Genomic DNA, 21,870 nt, shown 5'->3' with positions numbered 1-21,870 from the left:
GTCTGCCAGGGCAATCCAGGGAAAAAGGGCGCAAAATGATTGTCTGCTGTTGCTTTCATGGAGGAAGGATTGAGTGATGACATTTACCCAGAATCACCTGCAACACTGTTTTTGCACCATCATGCATTGGGATCTCAACCCAGAATTCCAATGGGCGGGGGAGACTACGTGATCTATGGGATAGCTACGGGATAGCTACCCACAGTGCAACGCTCTGGAAATCGACACTAGCCTTGGTACATGGACGCACACCGCCGAATTATTGTGCTTAATGTGGCTGCGTGCACTCGACTTTATACAATCTGTTTTACAAAACCAATTTATGTAAAATTGGAATAATCCTGTAGCGTAGACATGCCCTAAAACAGCCACGGTTCTCTCTAACTTCACAGGTTTCAGAGCAGTAGCTGTGTTAATCTGTATCAGCAAAAACAACAAGGAGTCCTTGTGTCACCTTAGAGACTAACAAATTTATTTGGGCATATGCCAAAATAAATTTGTTAGTCTCTAATTTCACAAAGACCCTAAAGGTAAGGGCCAGACACTAGTTTTCACTCATACCAAATAATGGAACTAAGAAGGACTGAAACAAATTTTGACCGGAAGTGGGGGGAAACATCCCTCTTTTATTTCTAATACAGAAAGCAAGGCCTTTCAGAAGGATTCATTGTTGTGGTTATTCACAGATTACCCAAACAATCTTGGCAGTGCTGTTTTAAAAAACGTTTATTATTATAATAACTTAAAAGATTATGCATATACATAATGTTTTCCTTATAGTTTCAGTAACATGTAAATCCAAGTGATGATGGCATAGATAATATCAAATGATTCAAGGCTATATGGTAGAGAGAAGCCTTACTTATTTTGAAATAATTGATTTGTTCCCTGTTTTCTTTCAAACTGGTGTGAGTTCAGCGTCTGTGAACTGCGCTTAGTGATACTTGTTCCATGGTTTATAGGTTGAGCCATACTGGCCTTTGTGGTCCTGCTGGGTTCATCCAGGTAATCAGGACTGTTTTTTTGGCCAGCATAGTAACAGAGCATAAAATATCTCTTCTATGGTATTTCACACTTCAGAAATGCCTAAAACACAATTCTATTTTTTTAGGAAAACCAGTCTCCAACATGTCTTTAATTGTGTTACTCCTACCCATTTGACAGTATATTTTAATAAGAACAATGCAGAGTCTGATCCATGTATGAAGAAAAAAGTTTCTGTAAAAAAAAGAAAACATTTTCCTCATTTTTTTTTATTTGTAGGTTTTCGCTGCTCCTTCTTAATCTGGAGGAATATTATTTTGAACAGCATATGGCTAACCATATTATAAACAAAGATTGCAGAGATGAAAGGTAGAAAACCATTTCTGTTTTGAAAATTATACTGGAGTCATTCAGCTATTGGATCTCAATTTAGTTATGCAAATCCTTTTTTTTTCTTTTTCCTTTTCTTTTTAGGAAAATCAGAGGTTCACTAAAAATCTGTTCAAAATCAATTATTTTTGAACCAGATGAGAAAATCCAACCCATTATTAAGGTAAGTTGTCCAGTCTGATCATTTGGTAGTAACTTTTAGTTTCTTTTTAAAACGTATGTTTAAAGAAATGCATATGTCTATAACTTGCCGCAGATTCCATTGCGAGATTGTATCAGTATAGAAGCACCAGAAGATAATGAAGCAAATAACCCTTTCACCTGGTATGTGAATTTAAGATGTTTAGATACTTCTATTTTTGTTGTTAATAAGTTGAATACTTGTATTTCAAGTACCTTATCTGCATTATAGGTATACACCTGGAGTGATTTCTGTTGTATCCAATCAGGTAAGAAAAACATGTAACAAATTCATGGCTTATAACTAAGAAACGTTTTTTTTTTCCTAGGGTTTCTTTAAGTATTTTCAGAAAACAGTATTGGACACACTGAACTAGAAAATTAATATGCGACATTACTGCTCTTAACGTCTTTCATAAATAAGTAAATAGAGAGAAAAACAAATGCTCAAATCAAACTGAGATAAGGTTGACATGTTGAGGGTATCTCTTGAATACATGGTAAGTCAGATACAATAAATTTACCTCCATGCTCAATTGCATATTGCCTAGTAAAGATAATATTTTCAGAAATTAATGCATACAGGAGGATCACTTTTATCATTAAAAACCAAGGGAGGTGTATTTCAACTGTTTGATACTTCTTGTTTTGGTCTTTCTACATCTCTTGCAGTTTTTCTGACTCTCCACTACCACCATGGCTTGCTTACATTTGTCTTCTCAAAGTTTCAAGTGGAAAACACTGTTCAAAGATTGTACTCTGTACTGTGTGTGCATTTTAGTTTTCAGTAACTGGTCATGAAGTATTGTTAGAGCATGGAATGTCTTGGATATGGTTAATTCAAATTTGTAAATAATCAACACTCTAAGCTTCATTGAAAAAAATGGAGCAGATCTAAAGATTTCAAAATTAGAAAGACTTCAACAAAGAATGGTCACACTTTTCATGAAATCTTTTGAGGAAAAAAATTCAACCCATTTTCATGTTGGTTCACTGCTGGATTTTGCACTTGTAATCTTGTTTTTGCCCTAATAAAGAACAAATTGCTACAGTCCAAAATTAATTTGGGCAGGTCACTAGACTGTCTGCATGGAAAAGCTGTACTAGTTATACTGACGTAGTTATTCTCTTTTCAGTATAGAGCTGCTGTGAAAATGGCGTTGTAGGTCCATGGCAACAACTTCTATATAAAATGTCCTCTCTTTACAAATATAAAGATGCCTTTCTAACAACCAGTCCTGCAAACTCAGTCAGGTCCCTAAGAGTGGAACTGTGTTCTTTTCCTTTTTGTCCCCACATTCTCCTGTTAAAAGTTGTGAAGAACAATACACATTAGCCCAATCTGTAGTCCAAGGAGGATTCCTCTTACAGTATCTCAAAAACATCTTTTATAATGGAAAGTGTTTGGCAAAGTAAACATGGAGTAGTTAGGCGCTACCATCTCCTCCCTATAATCAGGGGTGTTGGAACAATTTTTATGAGGGGGTGCTGATGAGGGAAACCAGGTCTTTGGTGTTTGTTATGACTACTTCAGGCCAGAGAATGCAGGAACACTCTTAGTTCCAGCACCACTGCCGGTAATACTGGTAACCTATTGAAATCCTTGGATGAAAGCTGTGATATAAAAGGGAGGGAATTTTAAAGTGTATAAAATGTGTATAATTGACACTTTCTGATGTCTGTCAGACTCCGTGCAGAGACACCTTTATTAGTATATAAGACTTAGACATTATTACATCCATTATGTAATAAGTTGTAGTTACAGCCAATCACAATGGAACAGGTGTACAGTATAATCAGACAGGATTACTTTCTCTGTACACTCAAAACTCATTGCCAGTGCATGACTGAATAAGAAGCCTTTTGTTTTGATTGTGAGTAATGGGCAACTGAAAAGCTATTTGCCATAATAGCTGCGAAATAAAAGCTGTAATGTGAAGGTCATTAGAGATGATCAAAACAGTATAAAAAACCTGTAACTTCCGCTTTCATTATTTCTGAGGAATAACAAGATGCATTAATAATATATGTTAAAAACTTAGTGTCTTTTCTGTTATGCTTGTTTGGTAATGCAGATGCTTTCAACCTTCATGTTCTATTTGCTAATTTAAATTTGGGATATCTATTTGAGAGTTCTCCAAACTGTGAAATATTCATTTAACATGCAGTAATACAAGCTAACTGCAATGTATGCAAATCTTAGGTATTAGGCCACAACCCTGCACAGAGCTTGTTGCTAGATCAGAGCTTTCATAGCCATAGTTTGTTTGATTATTACCAGAGCACCTCGGAGCTCTAGTCATGGACCAGTACCCCATTGTGTACCAGTACCCCATGCACTAAATCAAAAAAAATGTTTAAAGAAATTAAGCTTCTTGGTTGAGTTGAACTCTTGTGCCTTTGGTAGGTGGTGGTCGTATTACTGAAGAGCGATAGCTCTCGCTAGCAGAAGTCACTCAGAGCAAAAGAGTGCAATCCTGCTTGTATCTTGCTTAATAGTAGTTTACTGTCTTTAAAACCAGAAAGTGCTCATAACTTGTTAGACTAAAACTGATGTAAGAACAGGTTTATCTGTCTATCTGTGCCTTTCTTCAGCAGTATCACCAGTGAACCTGCCATGCTAATGACAACTTAAATTCTGGATACAGCTAATTGAGTGAAAGGCATCATAACATAATTTAGTTAAAAACATTTAATATAACTGACTTTATTAATATTTGTTTCTATCTTTGGTCTTTTTACATAGCTTAATAAAACAGTGATGTTGACAAGTTGTTTTAACAGTCATAAATCTTTTTAACTTTTTTTAAATCTCAACATTTACCATCACTAAATAACTCTGACGACCACATAATTTCCTGCAACTGTGAAAATTTAATTGATAAAAAGCTTAAGAATAAACATTGATATTATCCATCAAGGGGATATATAAAAAAATTGCATTGTGCCTAGTCTAATTATGTAGGATTAGAAAACAAAGCAAAAGCTGCCAAATTTAAGAATGGATACAAGCCCTCGTGCTTTAGAGCATAAACCAACTTCTAAATGAAGAGTTTTATGAATGATGTGGGTGGGTGAGATTCTATGGCCTGCGTTGTGCAGGAGGTCAGACTAGAGGATCATAACGGTCCCTTCTGACCTTAAAGTCTATGAATTTCTCAATGAAGAAACAGCAGAGTCCTGTGGCACCTTATAGTCTAACAGACGTTTTGGAGCATGAGCTTTCGTGGGTGAATACCCACTTTGTTGGATGCATGAAGAAATTTTCAAAATGAAGAACTTTTTACAGAAAGGTAGCTCAATCATTACCCACTTCTCCCTTTCTTGCACCTTACTCTGAAGCATCTGATACTGGCCACTTTTGGCAACAGGATACCAGACGGGCCATTCCTGGCAATTTCTATGTTCCAACCTCCTTTGTCACTGTCACTCCCCTCTCGCTTCCACCTCAAGTTAATAGCAGCTCTCTCCTCCCTGCGCAGACCTCCACATACGCATCATGAGCGCACACACTTTATCCGCATGTTATCACCAAACAGTATAATTCATAGAGAATTTATTGTCCAAGCATATTCTGGCTCAATTATCTTTTATCCTTTTTCAGGCTTTTCTCATTAAAGAACAAAACATTATTGCACCCTATAGAACTGAAAGAGTAAGTAGACATTTTACATTATGTTTAACAATCTACGGATTTTATATAAATTATGCTCTTGTTCCTGAAAGGTCAAGGTTATTTATATAATCGCCATCTGAGGCTTATGGGAACAAAGTACTCATAATAAGTTCTTCTGTGTACTGTATAATAAACATTGTCTGGGTATTTGCCTTAATGTATGCATGATGTGTCATCAAAGGTTTAAGGCTGCCATGGCTTAGTACTGAAACAAACTTTGAATGCATATAAAAGCTTTTCAATTGCTAGGTTAAACTAGATCAAGGAAAGGCAAATGAAAGAAAATGCAGTGCAAAGAAACTAGCTTTTATAAATACGCTGTGAAAGAACATAAGCGTTCAAATACCAACAAACTTCGTTCTTACCCAAAAGTTACTGGAAAAGAGTGAACAGGCACAAGAATTGTTTAGATTGCTCAAGATATTCTATCTTCCTTAAATAAGAGCAAGATTTCAAGGATAACACAGCCCACAAATTCCTATTTCTATAATGAACAGCAACATATCTTGGAAATGGTCTCTTGCTCTCTTCACAACTTTTTTAGGTTTTCTGTGTACTCTTTATTAACTGGATCTCTATTCATAAAGCATAAGCACTCTTGAAAGTTAGGGGGAAACAGTGAAAATCTTGTTGCACTGCTTTTTCCCCTTATTCACCAGCAGTGTGTTGGCAGGACAGACAATAAAACCTTATTGACAAGAAAAGGTCCCTGTGACAGGGTGCTCGGCTGGGACTGCTGAGCCAGCCCTCTGTCATGCCAGCTCCAATTAAGAGAGGTAGAAACCTGTGTCTGATTGACAAAGGGGAAACATCTGCCAGCCCAGTTAGCCTGGGGCTGCATAAAAGCCTCAGGAGAAGGAAGTCAAGGTGGGGCAGACAGAAAGGGGGAAGGCAGAGAGTGACAGTAGAGGGGTAGCCCCTTTACCCTCTCCCCCCGGTTGCAGAGATTGAGAAGCCCTTAAGGCTGAAACCTCCAAGCTTTAGATGGTGAAAAGACAGTGGGATTACACGCTGTAAATAAACTGCACCGATGATTGCAGAAGATCTCTGAGTGGTTTTTGGAACCGAGCAGAGGCATGAGCAAAGGGGCCCTGCACGCCCTGTTACAGTTCTGGACAGCAAGAAACCCAGCTGAATTGAGCTTGACAGGAAGAGATTGAGTCCTTACTCCAGAATTCAAATTTACTGAAGGCTAACTAGTTGGGAGGAACTTTTTTGGTCCAGTTCATGTCAATTATTTTTAGGTACTGGAGCTGATTTTTTTTTTTCCTGTCTTGTCCTTGTCATTTCTGTTCCTAATTAATTCTTATTTATATGGGTGGTAGGGAATCATAACTAACACCATAAAGAGATGCAGCTGTATCGCTGCATGTTAAAACAAGAAACCTAGTGTTTCTTCCATAGCTTCAAGGTCTCACTCATTCTGCTGTTGCCAAACCATTCACTCTGGTGCTAAGTTTAGGTATATGTGTTTTGAAACTCCACTGGTCCTCTCCATTTAGCACCTATGTAGTAACACTCTCCAGCAAATCAGAATATCCTGAGTAGTTGTTGTTGTTGTTGTTTTTGTTGTTATCTTTCCATGGGACTGGGGAGATGGACTTTTTCTGAGATCCCTTTTGCCTGTGATGGCTCTAAATAACCCAAAACTGTTCTCTAGCTTTAAAGTTTGTAAAGGCGTCTTGATCTCCCAGAGCCACTCCTAGCCATTGAAGAAAAGTTACAATTCCTGAAACGTGCTATAAGGGTCGTCTTATCAGACTAGCACCAGAAATATTTTATTGTTCAACCCTCTTTCTCTTCACTCCAATCCCAAGTTCTTTGAGACTTCCTATTTTCTTCACTATCAAACTTTTTTTTTCCCTTAGTTGGATTGCTTTCTACCTTCTGTGAACTGGGACTGTAAAATCAGATCTCACTAGTTCTTTGAGCCTGAAAAGCGGCTCTTCTGCAAAATAAACCTTTCATTGCATCCTCCTATATCCCAATGTCACCAAATACCTCTTAGTATTCATTTTGCCTCATTAGGTTATATATTTAAAAAATTGTAGGAGTTTATTTGATATACTTTTATACCATATGTAAGGGTTGTCAGAAGATTCTGTGATTTCCTTGCGGTGATAAAATAGAGTGCAGACCTAAATGCAGATAGTTAAAATTGAACCTTGTTTTTAATGTAGTGTGTTTTCCATTGTACATATTCTTCTTCATTCAGAGACCTGTACTGCAATTAACCTGTATAGCCTGATCTTCTAAGATGTTGTAGTTTAGAAACTTTTGTCTAAAAGGTATACAGTAGCACTAAACATATCCTACAATAAAAACGTCAGTTGATAGATAAGCGTGTACTGGTTCTAAAGTTACAAATAAATATGTTGACCCTTTGTTTTATGTGTACAAGCATTTAAAAGCTTTTGCTTCTAACTAGGGCTGTCTATTAATTGCAGATAACTCAAAAATTTTAATCACGATTAATCGCAGTCTTAATTGCACTGTTAAACAATAGAATACCAACTGAAATTACTTTAAATATTTTTTGTTTTTCTACATTTTCAAATATATTGATTTCAATTACAACACAGTACAAAGAGTACAGTGCTCACTTTATATTTTTATTACAAATATTTGCACTGCAAAAATGATAAAGAAATAGTATTTTTCAGTTCACTTCATACAAATATTGTAGTGCAATCTTTTTCGTGAAAATGCAACTTAAACAAATGTAGAATGTTTTTTTGTTACATAACTGCACTCAAAAAGAAAACAGTGTAAAACTTTAGAGCCTACAAGTCCACTCAGTCCTCCTTCTTCTTCAGCCAGTCGCTCACACAAATAAGTTTGTTTATATTTACGGAAGATAATGCTGCCCACTTGTTTACAATGACACCTGAAAGTGAGAACAGGTGTTCACATGACACTTTTGTAGCAGCATTGCAAGGTATTGATGTACCAGATTTGCTAAACAGTCTCAGATGATGACCGAGCACGTTGTTCATCTTAAGAACACTTTCACTGCAGATTTCACAAAACACAAGGTACCGATGTGAGATTCCTAAAGATAGCTACAGCTCAACCCACGGTTAAGAATCTGATGTGCTTTCCAAAATCTGAGAGGAATGAGGTGTGGAGCATGCTTTCAGAAGTCTTAGAAGAGCAACAGTCTGATGCGGAGACTACAGAACCCGGACCACCAAAAAAGAAAATCAACCTTCTGCTGGTGGCATCTGATTCAGATGATGAAAATGAACGTCAGTCCACATTGCTCTCGATTGTTATCGAGCAGAACCCATCATCAGCATGGATGCATGTCCTATGGAATGGTGGTTGAAGTATGAAGGGACATATGAATCTTTGGTGTATCTACCACATAAATATCTTGAGATGCCAGCTACAGTGGTGCCGTGCAAACACCTGTTCTCACTTTCAGGTAACATTGTAAACAAAAAGCAGGCAGCATTATCTCCTGCAAATGTAAAACAGCTTGCTTTTCTGAGCGATTGGCTGCACAAGAAGTAGGACTGAGTGGACTTGTAGGCTTTAAAGTTTTACATTTTTTTTTTGTACATAATTTTACATTTGTAAGTTCAATTTTCATGATAACGAGATTGCACTACAGTATTTGTATGGGTGAATTGAATACTACACCGCCACCTCGATATAACGCCACCCCATATAACACGAATTTGGATATAACGCAGTAAAGCAGTGCTCCGGGGGGCCGGGCCACGCACTCCGGTGGATCAAAGCAAGTTCAGTACAACATGGTTTCACCTATAACACGATAAGATTTTTTGGCTCCCAAGGACAGCGTTATATCAAGATAAAGGTGTATTTCTTTTATTTTTTACAATGCAAATATTTGTAATCAAAAATATAAAGTGAGTACTTTACATTTTGTATTCTGCATTGTAATTGAAATAAATATATTCGAAAATGTAGAAAAATCCAAAAATATTTAAATACATTGTGTTCTCTTGTTTAACAGTGCAATTAATTGTGTGATTAATCATGATTAATTTTTATAATCCTGATTAACTTTTTAATCGCTTGACAGCTCTACCTCTAACACTATAATAATCTGAAAACTTGTCTCAAAATGTTTATTAAATACTAAATAGCCTGCCAAATACTGCTTAAAAAGCAAATTTACTCCAACAAAGCTGCATTTTGTAATTTATTGTATATTTGTCATGAGTATGAAATCCAAAATAGTTCAAGAATGACACCTTCTTTTAAAATACATTTTGGCTAGAGAGTGTGCGGTCTTTTGGTACTGTGCCTAATTATAGTCCCTCATCCAGTATTAAACGTACTTTTTGTCTTTGTTAGGGTAAAACTGAATACCTCTTCCAGTTGGATGTTGCTGGGAAGGTGGATGATGTTATACAGACTCTACTTCAGGTACAAGTGTTCGACAGCTTTGCAAACTTCACCACCACATCATCCAGTTTTGGAATATGTGATATAGGCAGACTCTCTCTAAGCAAATAGTTTGAATAGCTTCACCGTCTGAAGGCAAATAGAAGGATTTAGGACACTTGCCTAAGAGTACTACCGATTTGCTTGGAGCACCTGTGATAAAGTACACTAATCAAACATAGTGCTCATTTTGAAATCTGCCTTATACGTCTCTTAGAAAACTTTTTGTTTCTTGATGGTGCTTGTCTGTATAGACCAGATAGTAAAATGACTTCAAATTTGAACAGTAGATCTGAGTAATAATTTCTTTTACAATTATTTCACGTCATTTCTCTGTTGACAGTCTGTGTGCAAGTCTGCTGAGTGCCCTCAACTTCTATTGACTATAGTGTGAACTATATAGTATTTAATTTTAACTCCTTTTTTAATAGCTCTACCGGGCCTCTCACCTGGACAAGCTGGGAGATCAGGCTGCCATGGTAAATCCAATGACATATTTTAAGGGCATGTTGTTGTTGTTGTTAATGATGATGATCCGACTGCAATTAGGAACATAAAACATTTTAACCTTTTTTCATTAGATAACTGCTATATTGCAGTCACGTTTGGCTAGAACATCATTTGATAAAAACCGGTATGTTTCTAATTATTTTTTACTACAAAATTCAAGCTTGTTTAGAGAATAACAAAAGCTAATCTTGTTTACCACAGCATGTGCATTTTAATTTAGAGGATCTTAATTCTCTTTGCATTATGACTCAGTAGCAACTTACATTTAGCATAGAGGATGGAAAATTCTCTACTATAAAGTTTATACATCTTCATTCTGTTCTGAGTTCTTATCCATGAGTTTCTGGTGGAAATATGGCATTTCTGAACGGATTGTGAAAAATGCAGCAGTGCGTGTGAAGCTGCCAGTGCTTTATAATGATGGCTGCTGCAGAATGTGATGGAGACTGTGTAACAGCTTCTACTTTGGAGTAGCAGGGAAGATGGAGAGAGGACTCTGGTACAGTTTTCAGAGAACCTGTTTTAGGCATGCAATAAGGTGCACATAGAAACATTTCTAGAGCAGCATGTGACCATTGCAGTTAAGCAGGAACCAGTGAGAGATAAATTGACTTTTTTTGTTTGTGGGTTGTTTTTTTTTTTGTTACTTTTCTCAGATTTCAAAATGTTTCTGAAACCTTGCATATGGAATGTGAAGCAGAAATGGTGACACCACTGGTGACTAATCCAGGGCACGTATGCATCACTGATGCAAACCTGTATTTCCAGCCTCTTAATGGGTATCCTGTAAGTAAACAAAATTTCATGGGATTTTTTTTTCCACCCTGCTTATCTATGTACCATATATAATTTCTTTTTTCTAGATTGCTCCTCATAAGAAAATGCCTCCTCTTGGAACACATGCAATAAGCACTTACATAGATGTAATTTGTTGTGCTGATTAAAGTAATAACCATTTTAATTTTCCACAGTTTTCCTGTGTTGACTGTTCATATGTAATACTATACATATCACTTAAATTACCGAGACTGTTTCTTGATCTTGACTATTTCATTGAAATGAAAACATAGTTCTTACTTTTTGATTTGTCAGAAAGAGATTATTTTCATTGGATTACTGGCCTAATAGCAGTTATTCAATTGCATGGTAGACTTTCCTTGTCTGAATAGTCCATGTAATTTACGATGTATAGGACCTTATTCTGAAGTACTGTCCCTGCATACTGGAGATTTGAATACATTCTGTGTCTAGTTAAATCAAAACAAGGTTAACTACATGTATGGGGCTCTCCAGTTCCTGACCTACTAAACCTTTTTTTTCCATGAGGGTGTTGTAGATTAAACTGGTTGATCATTGCTGCTTCATTCATGGGATTGTTTTTGGTTTGCGCGGTCAAAGGATTAAAATTATTCTAAAACAATTGTTTAAAAATCTGTTCCTGAACCTACAATAGATTACCACTCACTATAGGTTTGTAATGTCCTAAAGTCAGCTCCACTGCCACCTTGTGCTGTGTTAGGTAAAAGAAATGCTATTTTATGTTTGTCCGTAAGATGGTATCCATAGCCAGCAAATATTTTTCCCAGCATGCTTACTCTTCAAGGGCCCTTTCCATATTCTGACAACTTCCTCATTTTTGCCTTATATTGTTGTGTGACTAGTGGTGTTTGTGAAAATTTTTAGAATGATCCGTGAACAATGGAGTTGCCACTAAAGTTGCGCCTCAGTCTGGGAAGCTGCCAATAGCAAAGTAATTATTTCTGCTACAAAATAACTATTTCCGTAGGGGAACAGGGGTAGTTTCTTCTCTAATGTGGCTGATCAGTCTTGCCTCCAGGGCATTACATGCCTACAAACAAAATAATCCTTGTTTAATTTCCTTGAATGTTACCGATATCATATATAAGAATCTGTAAAATATTAATGCTTTTGGGGTATGTCTTGATTTTTATTTTACAGAAACCTGTGGTTCACATAATGATGCACAATGTCCGTCGCATCTACAAAAGAAGACATGGTCTAATGCCATTGGTGAGTTGGAGTTGTTTACTTTTAGCTACATATATTGCTAATACCTTTCACACTTACTTTTTCTCCCATTGGATAAATTCAGAGAAACTCCTCTTGCTTTCTGAGAAGTATGAATTAAGAATAAGACTGCAGTTTTCACCTACCATTTACGTTTTGTTAGCAAGGTAGAAGTTATAATCTGAAAGGAACAGTGAACTGTCTGTATGAGGGGTGAGGGCCTCTTCCATAGTTACTTCTTAAAATTTAATATTTCAGTTTGTTATTAGTGGAGACTAGTCCAGATCTTATGCCAAAAAGGATTTTATTTAATTTGCTGATCATTCCAATGTGTGAATGAGATGGAAACTTAAGTACACTCTCAGGTTCTACTGATCTATATTACAGTGAAATAACAGACCTATTTTCTTTTGTTTGCCATAGAGTAATTTGGTTTATACATTGGCTTTACAGTACCTAGATTTGGGGTATATTGACATCCCTAATGATTTTTTTAAAATTACATATTCTTCTGCAAAATGGCCAGGTTGGTAAATGTGAGTTCTAAAGATTATATATAATCTTGAAGTACAAAAAGGAAATTGTGTTAGGTTACATCATTGATGTGAACGAGTGGCAATGGGGCAGCACAACAATTCTGCAGTGAGATCTTGGTTGTATACTTCCAGTGTTTTTGTTTGTTTTTAACATAATGTAAATGTAAACTCTAGGAGGCACCCACAGGGGCTCACTTTGGCTTTGTTTCAGTCAATTAGTATATATTTTATAAAGTTAAAATGTGTAGTGTGAATTGTATATGAAATTGTTAGATTGTCTCATTTGGATCAATTGTGTACAGCCATAAATTTCCTTTCTCTGAGTACAAGAAAGTGCATGTGTATATGGCTGAGGAGGGGAGGAATCTTTACAACAGGCAGTGTATTAGCCAATATTTGGCAAAACTGCTGACAAACTTCTTGTGTGGGAACAGTCTTAATTTTTGGATGTCACTAACTGAAATCAGCTGTTAGTAACATGGACAGTAGGATTTGTCGCTGAATTTCTAGACTTAATTTTTCTCCTTTTAATTTCAAAGGGTCTAGAAGTATTTTGCACAGAAAATGACCTGTGTTCTGACATCTACTTAAAATTCTACAACTCTCAAGATCGAGATGAGCTCTATTTCTATATTGCAACATATCTAGGTTTGAAACCATTTATTTATTAAATGTCCTACTTTTTTCCCTTGTGGGAAATGTGCTGGGTTCTGTTGTCTTGATGTGTGGGAAGAGGTAGGTCACATTTATGCATCTTTTTAATAGGTGGAAAACTCCATTCCTCTGTAGACTTTTGGGCATGTGGCAGTCCGTTTAGAGGCCACCTGTACCCCCTATAATAGGAGTCAGCAACCTTTGACACGCTGCCCATCAGGATAATCTTCTAGCGGGCCGTGAGACATTTTGTTTACATTGACTGTCCACAACTCCCAGTGGCCGCGTTTTGCCGTTCCTGGCCAATGGGAGCTGCGGGAAGCGGCGGTCACCCATGCTGCTTCCCGCAGTTCCCATCGTCCAGAAACGGCAAACCGCGGCCACTGGGAGATGCCAGGGGCCGTGCCTGTGGACAGTCAACGTAAACAAAATGTCTTGTCGGCTGCTGGCAGATTACCCTGATGGGCTGCGTGTCGAAGGTTGCCAACCCCTGTTCTATAAAAGTTACTGGGTAGCTGCAGGGGAAGGCGAATGAGAGGGTGTGAAGAATATCCGGTTTCTACATATCCATACTGTAGGAGCATATATAGGCCTCTCTCTTCCCCTCGCAATAGGTTATCATGCTTGCACTGTAACTAGCCAAAGATTTTTTATTTTTGGTGGAGGTTGGCAGGGGGATTGGTTTCTAGGAGCCATCCACAGACTTGCATCTGATCTTTGATAGTGTTAAAGGACCTGTCGTCTGCTATGCCACCACCCCCAAGTTGCCTGTATCAGCCTTTGTAACTGTGCCTTCTAGTTGTGGAAGATTGTATCTTCCACCTTGATTGTTGACTTCTTTGGTTTTTTAAATGAGATGAATGCCAGTCATTCATCAGTAGGATTAAAACTACAGTGTGGGCCAATATTGTTAGGAGGAGTTCACTTTGTGACAACATGTATTTGTGAAATAGCTCTCAACAGTGCATCCTACTATCTCTTCATCTTACGGACTCAATGAGGGTGTTAACAACAGGATTGGTTAATGAATAACATAATTAATGTTCTGTGAATAATTTAATAAGAGGCTGACATACAAATCCCAACCCCCTTAGTCTATGATAAACGCAGTGTATGTCCCAGAGGTGAGAGATAGCAGAATCTACTCAGATATGCTCAAATATAATCAAAGAAGCAGCCAGCGTGGCAACAGTACCATGTTCTGGAAATTGTCTGTCAGCTCAGGCCAGCTTTTCCTTTAAGAGTATGGTTTGCATATCCATACTTCCATTAGAAATGTATTATTTGGTTTTGGAGCTAATGGAGGGGAAGATCTCTGACAGACACTCCACTCCGTATTCCACAGGCAAAGAGATCTTCCTGTAACCATTTCCTTTTTTCTGTATGGTGTTGGTATTGCACCTTCATCCAATCTGTTTGTTAAACAGGACCTCGTTCACGGAAAGGTGAGACCACATTTCATTAACAGATGTTAAGCAGGCACCGTTAGTTACTCCCTAGCAAAACAAATTCCTTTCATGTAGTCTCATCCCTTAGTAAGCCATGATCCAGAATCTTCTCACTGCTATGAAGAAAATTCTTCAAATACTGTAGACGTCATGTTTCTCTTTACTTTCACAGATGTTAAGTCTTTTCCCCCTGTCTAGTCAATTGGACGACTTAATGATTTTAATGCATTTTAAAGCTATGGATAGGTATGTTTTAATTAGATTGTTTAAACTACTACACATCTGCAGTATATAATGCAGTGAAATAATTCAAGGTGCTGTAAAGTTAAATATATTTTAGAATAGAGAAAGAAGTTAATTTTTTTTTGTTTTGTTTTAAGAAAATCATATTACAGAGCAGACGGCTGAGAGTTACATGTTGCAATGGCAGCGAGGTCATATTTCAAACTACCAGTACCTTCTTCATCTCAACAATCTGGCTGATCGGAGCTGCAATGATCTCTCCCAGTATCCTGTATTTCCTTGGATCATAGCAGATTATTCTAGTTCAGAATTAGGTAAACAATATATATAGAAGGAAAAAACATAATGTGCACATGATGTACATATCTAAAACTGCTGCTTTTACACTGCATAAAAATCATGCCACATCACCCTGAGGTTGGAGGGTAAGGAACAGGATGTTAATCAGTATGCTAATCCCAGCTCTGTTGTGTCAAGCAAGTGACCATGCCTGATTTCCCCGTCTGTAAAATGGCGCTAATGCTTGGTGAGGCCTGAATCTTAACTAATGTTTGTAAAATCTTTTGAGGTGCTTGCTAAAAGGGCCACATTGTCTTCTTCCACAATATTTTTTATGAATGAGTCAACAATATCTGGTGGTCAAAAAGCTGTTGAGATTATTGCATTTTCTTATAAGTCTATATGGAGCAATCATATGATAATCTGGCATGGAACAGACTGATAAGGTACAGAAGAAATTCATGGACCAGGTGTTGCTAGACTGGGACTATCACCACTTTCTGAGAAATGCTTCCTAAAAAAGGGGGGTTCAAGGCAGGGTGCTTCCTGAGTACGGTTCTAATTGTAACATGTTTGTGTTGCTGGTAGCTTGCCCACTTCAAAGCTGTGAATGCCTTTGCTGTTAATGGGTCCAGTGTGTCTTCACTTGTGCTTCTCAGCTCCCACTCAGACACCTCCTAGTCAAACAATGTTGCTGTGACACAATGAAGGTGTCTAGTTACTTAAGGAATGGTAGGGGGAAGATATGCCATTTATCTGTGCCTCAAGGCCACTGGGGTCCATGTTAACAGATGGGAGATGTTTGCCCAATCGTAGTGTTGTGGAACATATAACAAAATCCTATTCCAGAGCTAGCCATGGTGTGCAACTTTTTAGGTAAGCTGAAAAACTAAAGTTGGGAACAGGGTGTAGTCACTTACAGGAAGTCTACACCACAAAATTAAGTCAACCTAAGTTTTATGTCTACATGCAACCACTGCAGTAATTTAATAGCTTTTGCATGTCCACACTACGCACCTTGTGTTGGTGGTGCATGTCCTCATCAGGAGCACTTGCACTGATTTAACTGGCAGTGTGGGACAGTGTGGTACAGCTTTTGAAAGGCACCGACAATTGATGTAAGCAATGCACTGGCACTGTGTCGCCTAACTACATCAAACTAAGCGCTATACCTCTCATGAAGGTGGAGTTAAGTCAGTGTGATGGGTGAGTTACATCAGTGGGAGCTACATTTTAGTGTAAGCTGCCTTACATTGACCTAACTCTATAGTGTAGGCCAGGCCCTGGTGTGAGAGCTTCTTGTGCCTGTAGGAAGGGGAGGAAAATGTTGTTTTATAATATTGGTTTACAAGTGATTCCTATCAGTGGGACCAATCCATACAGATTAATTTCTTTTCTCTTTTAGATTTGACAAAGCCTGAAACATTCCGGGACCTTAGTAAACCAGTTGGTGCTCTGAATAAAGAAAGGCTGGAAAGACTGCTGGTATGTGGAGTTCAGTTTTTTTGTTTTATAATTTGTGTCCTACAAATCTTATTACTAAGAGGACTCCGTTTTCCATGTAGCATGTCTTGTGAGGATGAAATTTGCACAATACAAAAATAAAATAAACATGCTTGTATTATTTGTATTCAGATATTTCTAGGATTATTCACTGTATTTCCTATGTTCTGCAATTCTTAAAACTGTTATTGAAACTTAGACTGCAAACATCAGAAGCAAACTCTACCTGTATTAAGTTAGTGTGGTGTGGAATTCAATGTATACATAACTAATAGTGCAAACTTAAATATCTAAGATTTCAGAGTAGTAGCCGTGTTAGTCTGTGTCCACAAAAAGAACAGGAGTATTTGTGGCACCTTAGAGACTAACAAATTTATTTGAGCCTAAGCTTTCGTGGGCTACAGCTCACTTCATCGGATGCATGCAATGGAAAATACAGAAGGAAGATAGATATATACACAGAGAACACGAAACAATGGGTGTTACCATACACACTATAAGGAGAGTGATCAGTTAAGGTGAGCTGTTATCAGCAGGAGAGAAAAAGAACTGTTTGTAGTGGTAATGAAAATGGCCCATTTCCAGCAATTGACAAGGAGATGTGAGGAACTGTGGGAGGGCAAAATAAGCGTGGGGAAATAGTTTTACTTTGTGTAATGGCCCATCGACTCCCAGTCTTTATTCAATCCTAATTTGATGGTGTCCAATTTGCAAATTAATTCCAATTCAGCAATCTCTCTTTGGAGTCTGTTTTTGAAGTTTTTTTGTTGTAATATTGCGACTTTTAGGTCTGTAATCGAGTGGCCAGGGAGACTGAAGTGTTCTCCAACTGGTTTTTGAATGTTATAATTCTTGACATCTGATTTGTGTCCATTTATTCTTTTGCATAGAGATTGTCCGGTTTGGCCAATGTACATGGCAGAGGGGCATTGCGGGCACATGATGGCATATATCACATTGGTAGCTGTGTGTGTGGATGAGTCAAATTATTCTTAAGGAGAACATAAGAATCTGTTTTAACAAACAGTATAGTTACAAATTAAAGTAGAACATAGGCACATGCTTCTAAAGCCATGTCTATATTTATGTTGGCAAAACATATGTCATTCGAGGGGGGTGGAAAAAGCACCCCTTCAAGTGATACAAGTTTTGCCAGCATAAGCACTTGGTGCATAGTGCGTATCTCCTGCCAACATAGCTACTGCCACTTGTTTAGGTAGTTTTATTATGTCAATGGGAGAGCTCTCTCCTGTTAGCATAGAGTGGCTACATGAGCGATCTTACAGTTGCACTGTTGTACTGATACAGCTGTGCCACCATAAGCTTGCTAGTATAGACATGGCATAAGTCTGTAAGAAAAGGGGTTTAATGGGGAGGGGGAAGTGGGAGACTATTAAAAAATAAATAAATAAAAAATCCACACACATGGCAGAAGACCAGGGTAAAAAGTGAATGATTAATACCTGAAATGGAGTACTGCCACTGTACTTTGTATGCAGTTATAGACAATACCACGTAAGAAATTCCTTTCCATTCCACATCAGGCAGGAATTTTTTTTTTTTTCATGAGCAATCTAACATATAAATGCGGTGTTTGAAAGATCCCCATCTCTTCACTGGCATTAGACTTCATGATTGTAATTCTTAGACATAAAGCTGCAAAACCACTTTAGAGAATCCTAGTATATTATTCTATAAAGGACCTGTCTTATTGGCAGCATTAATTTATCGTAAAGGAACAATCATATGAAGAACATAAATATCCTTTAATAATTATCCCCATGCTACTGAACTGCTTATCTCTTTAAGAAGCACTGGGACAGGAAATTTTGCCAAATCAGTAGCATCTTTACTGGTGAAAAAGAGAGCAGGATTTTAAAGAAATAAAGATTCTTAATGCAAATTCTGATTTTCCACCCCTACGTTTCTTTGATTCTATAATCTGAATCAGTTGATTGCTTTATTTGTATTGGCATGCATTCTGATTTCAAGAGGTACCTTGAATGTATTAGTCTCTGCTAATAGATACCATTGAGTTGGAATTGCATATGGAAAGGCAGCATGTCCAAATGAAACACTTAAAAAACCACTGTAGTGATACATGTTTGGAAACTTATGTAGATTATTGGTCTATGATTGTTATGGATGATTTAAAGAAGTGTAACCTTTAACTTATCCTAAGATGTGAAGAAGAGCTATAACACTGAATTTACAGAAATGCTATAAACTTACAGAAATGCAAACTGCCAATACACCTTGGTTTTTTCCACGTTTAGCCTGTTCTGCTCTTTTCAGCTTACTAGGAATGCATGTCAGATATTGTGTATAGAAATAAAATAAATACAGGAATTCTTTCCTGAGATTAAGTATACAATTTAAAAGCTTTGTATTGTGTTTTTTATCTGAATGAGAAGAAGTGTATAATCCTAGCTTAAGTTTTCTGATAAACATGTGTTTAATACAAGAAGAAAATACTACTCTAATTTTAAACAATTTGTCTTTTTTTGAATATGTTGCAGACACGTTATCGGGAAATGCCTGAGCCTAAGTTTATGTATGGCAGCCATTATTCGTCTCCAGGTTATGTTCTGTTCTATCTTGTTAGAGTTGGTAAGATTGATTTCATTGCAAGTCTTTTGAATACCTGTTGGGTTTGAAAATAAGCAGAATTTGGACAGATCTGACTTCCATTCTTATCTCCCTAGCACCAGAGTACATGCTTTGTTTACAAAATGGAAAGTTTGATCATGCTGACAGAACGTTCAACAGGTTTGTTTAAATTGAATTTAACAGATTTATTTTTCACTAAATAATGGTTTTCTTTAAATTGCATGCTTATATGGGGCTTAACGTACTTTCCTGACCAATATACCTTTGACTTGTATTATGTCTAGTATTGCAGAAACCTGGAAAAACTGTCTGGATGGTGCAACAGACTTCAAAGAAGTAAGTAGCCAGAAGCTGCTTGAGGTCACATTACCTGACTGCTCTGTTCTTTTTTCCATTTCAAAAATTTTAAATTTCTGTTGATTGTTTCCTTATGGAGGTGAAGACTGCTTTGCTACGCTTGGTTTGAGCTTGGCACTGGAGATAGGTTTAAATTCCTTCTCTGAATGGTCACATGGCTTCTGGTGGGCTGCTTTTCCTTTTTTTCAGTTTTATTTTGATCAGATCTTTAGTTGGAGATGTTAATGAAGATCATGAGATTATTCTACCAAGTTCCTTTCCTCGCTAAATATAATTGGAACTTGGGCTTTTATAGTGCAGCCCACTTTGAGGGTTTAGAATTATAGTATATCTTTTTTTTTTTTGTATCTTCTGTTTTTAAGCATCACAGAAATATTGTAATTGAAGCATCTTAAAAGCCTTCTCATTGTTCTTAATGTCTTTTAAAAAACTAAAGGAGATCTGTCAGGTAGATGTTTGGAGCTGGTAAATTATGCTTCACTGACATCCGAGAAACTTGAATTGGGAAAGGAGGTTTCTTCTTCGAGTGATTGCTCATATCCATTCCAGTAGGTGTACGCGCCAAGCGTGCACGCTCGTCGGAAGACTTTTACCCTAGCAACTCCAGCGGGCCGGCAGGTCGCCCCCTAGAGTGGCGCCGCCATGGCAGCTGCTATATATCCCTGCCGGCCGCCCGCTCCCCGGTTCCTTCTTACCGTCGTGTCGGTCGTTGGAACTGTGGAGTGCGGCATAGCTGTCCTCCACATCCCTAGCTTCTCCTTGTTCGTCGTTTTTTTTCTAGTTCTATTTGTAGTTCTAGTTATAGTTAGTGAAGTTTAGATTAGTTGTAGTTAATAGTTCTTGTTGTATATAGTTAGCGGGCTTTGGGCTCTAGCCCTCCCCGGCGCCGGGCTCATGCCCGGTTCGCCGGGGTTCAAGCCATGCTCTGCCTGCAAGAAGCCGATGCCCACTAGCGATCCCCACAACGCCTGCCTAAAGTGCCTTGGGGAATCGCATATCTCTGAGAAGTGCCGAATTTGCAAGGCCTTCCAACCAAGGACCAAAAAGGAGCGAGATCAGCTCCTAAAGACTCTGCTAATGGAAGCGGCGCTTGACCCTTCGTCCTTGGCACTGAGTGCCGCCTCGGCTCCGGCACCGGACGACTCTGGGCCCGCGAAAACGCCACGGCACCGTCCTTCTCCGGCGCCCGGCCCCGGGAAAAGACCGTCAACGTCCTGCACCCCGGCTAAGCAGGCTCGGACAGAGCACCCATCGCCGACTCCGGCCGCGACGGCTGTGCCAGGGATTTCGTCAACTCCGGGCCCGGGAGGTCCGTTGAGTCCGGTCCCTCCCAGCTCCCCGCTAAGATCTGGGGTCGAGCTGGTGGTCCCATCTACGCCCGAGACATTCTCCTCAACCAGGGACCTCATCGCGTTGACGGAGCCTATGCTGCCCCAATCCCTGGCACCGCCGGTGCGGGTTCTTCAATCGAAGGGCAAGCCTATGACCATGCGAGCACCGTCCCTGGACTCCTCAAGTCAGCACCGATCACCGTCAAGATCCCGGCACCGCTCCCGGTCCCGACGGAGGTCTCGCTCGCGACGCCGCTCGCAGTCCCGGCACCGCTCTCCGCGGCGGTACCGGTCGTACTCGCGGCGTAAGTCATCTTCATGCCGGTCCGATATTCCCGGCACAGCTTGGGCTCGAGCCATTGTTACCGGCACTGTGACTCGAGGAGCCGTTCTCGCCGTCGACGATCCAGATCCAAGTCGACCTCCCAGCACCGCGCTGGTGGCAGGTCCCGGTCTCAATCGCGGCACCAGTATGGCTCACGGCACCGATCTCTGGCACCGAGGAGGTCTCCGCCATCGGGAGTGATGGACCCGTATCACTCCCGTTCAGCCCTTCCGTGGCCGTCTCACCAGGCATCAGTCTCTTCACGAGCGGACAGCGCATACCTGGACGCTGACAGACCTGCTGCTGTGTTCCCCGAGACCCAGCAGGAGCATGGTCCTCAGCAGTGGGGTTTCTGGACCCCCTGGGCGTACCACCAAGCCCAGGGCCCTCAGCAGAT

The 21,870-nt window shown here is 38.9% G+C and overlaps 1 protein-coding gene across 1 annotated transcript in view; it reads left to right on the top strand.

Moving 5' to 3' along the window:
• The window catches only part of NSMAF (neutral sphingomyelinase activation associated factor), a 64,949-nt gene that overhangs the window by 13,931 nt on the left and 29,148 nt on the right, over positions 1-21,870 (top strand). The window contains exons 2-17 of the mRNA XM_075063403.1: positions 1,264-1,353; positions 1,459-1,537; positions 1,631-1,698; positions 1,787-1,823; positions 5,159-5,209; positions 9,560-9,631; positions 10,081-10,128; positions 10,231-10,283; positions 10,816-10,945; positions 12,119-12,190; positions 13,263-13,371; positions 15,206-15,382; positions 16,753-16,832; positions 19,370-19,460; positions 19,556-19,619; positions 19,745-19,875. Of these exons, the coding sequence (XP_074919504.1) occupies positions 1,264-1,353; positions 1,459-1,537; positions 1,631-1,698; positions 1,787-1,823; positions 5,159-5,209; positions 9,560-9,631; positions 10,081-10,128; positions 10,231-10,283; positions 10,816-10,945; positions 12,119-12,190; positions 13,263-13,371; positions 15,206-15,382; positions 16,753-16,832; positions 19,370-19,460; positions 19,556-19,619; positions 19,745-19,875 (1,352 nt within the window). The remainder of the gene's footprint in view (positions 1-1,263; positions 1,354-1,458; positions 1,538-1,630; positions 1,699-1,786; positions 1,824-5,158; positions 5,210-9,559; positions 9,632-10,080; positions 10,129-10,230; positions 10,284-10,815; positions 10,946-12,118; positions 12,191-13,262; positions 13,372-15,205; positions 15,383-16,752; positions 16,833-19,369; positions 19,461-19,555; positions 19,620-19,744; positions 19,876-21,870) is intronic.

Source organism: Chelonoidis abingdonii, chromosome 2, assembly GCF_003597395.2.
Source record: "Chelonoidis abingdonii isolate Lonesome George chromosome 2, CheloAbing_2.0, whole genome shotgun sequence".
Classification (NCBI taxonomy): Eukaryota; Metazoa; Chordata; order Testudines; family Testudinidae; genus Chelonoidis; species Chelonoidis abingdonii.
The sequence above is the reverse complement of the archived record's forward strand: the minus strand, read 5'-3'. Positions and strand labels throughout refer to the sequence as shown.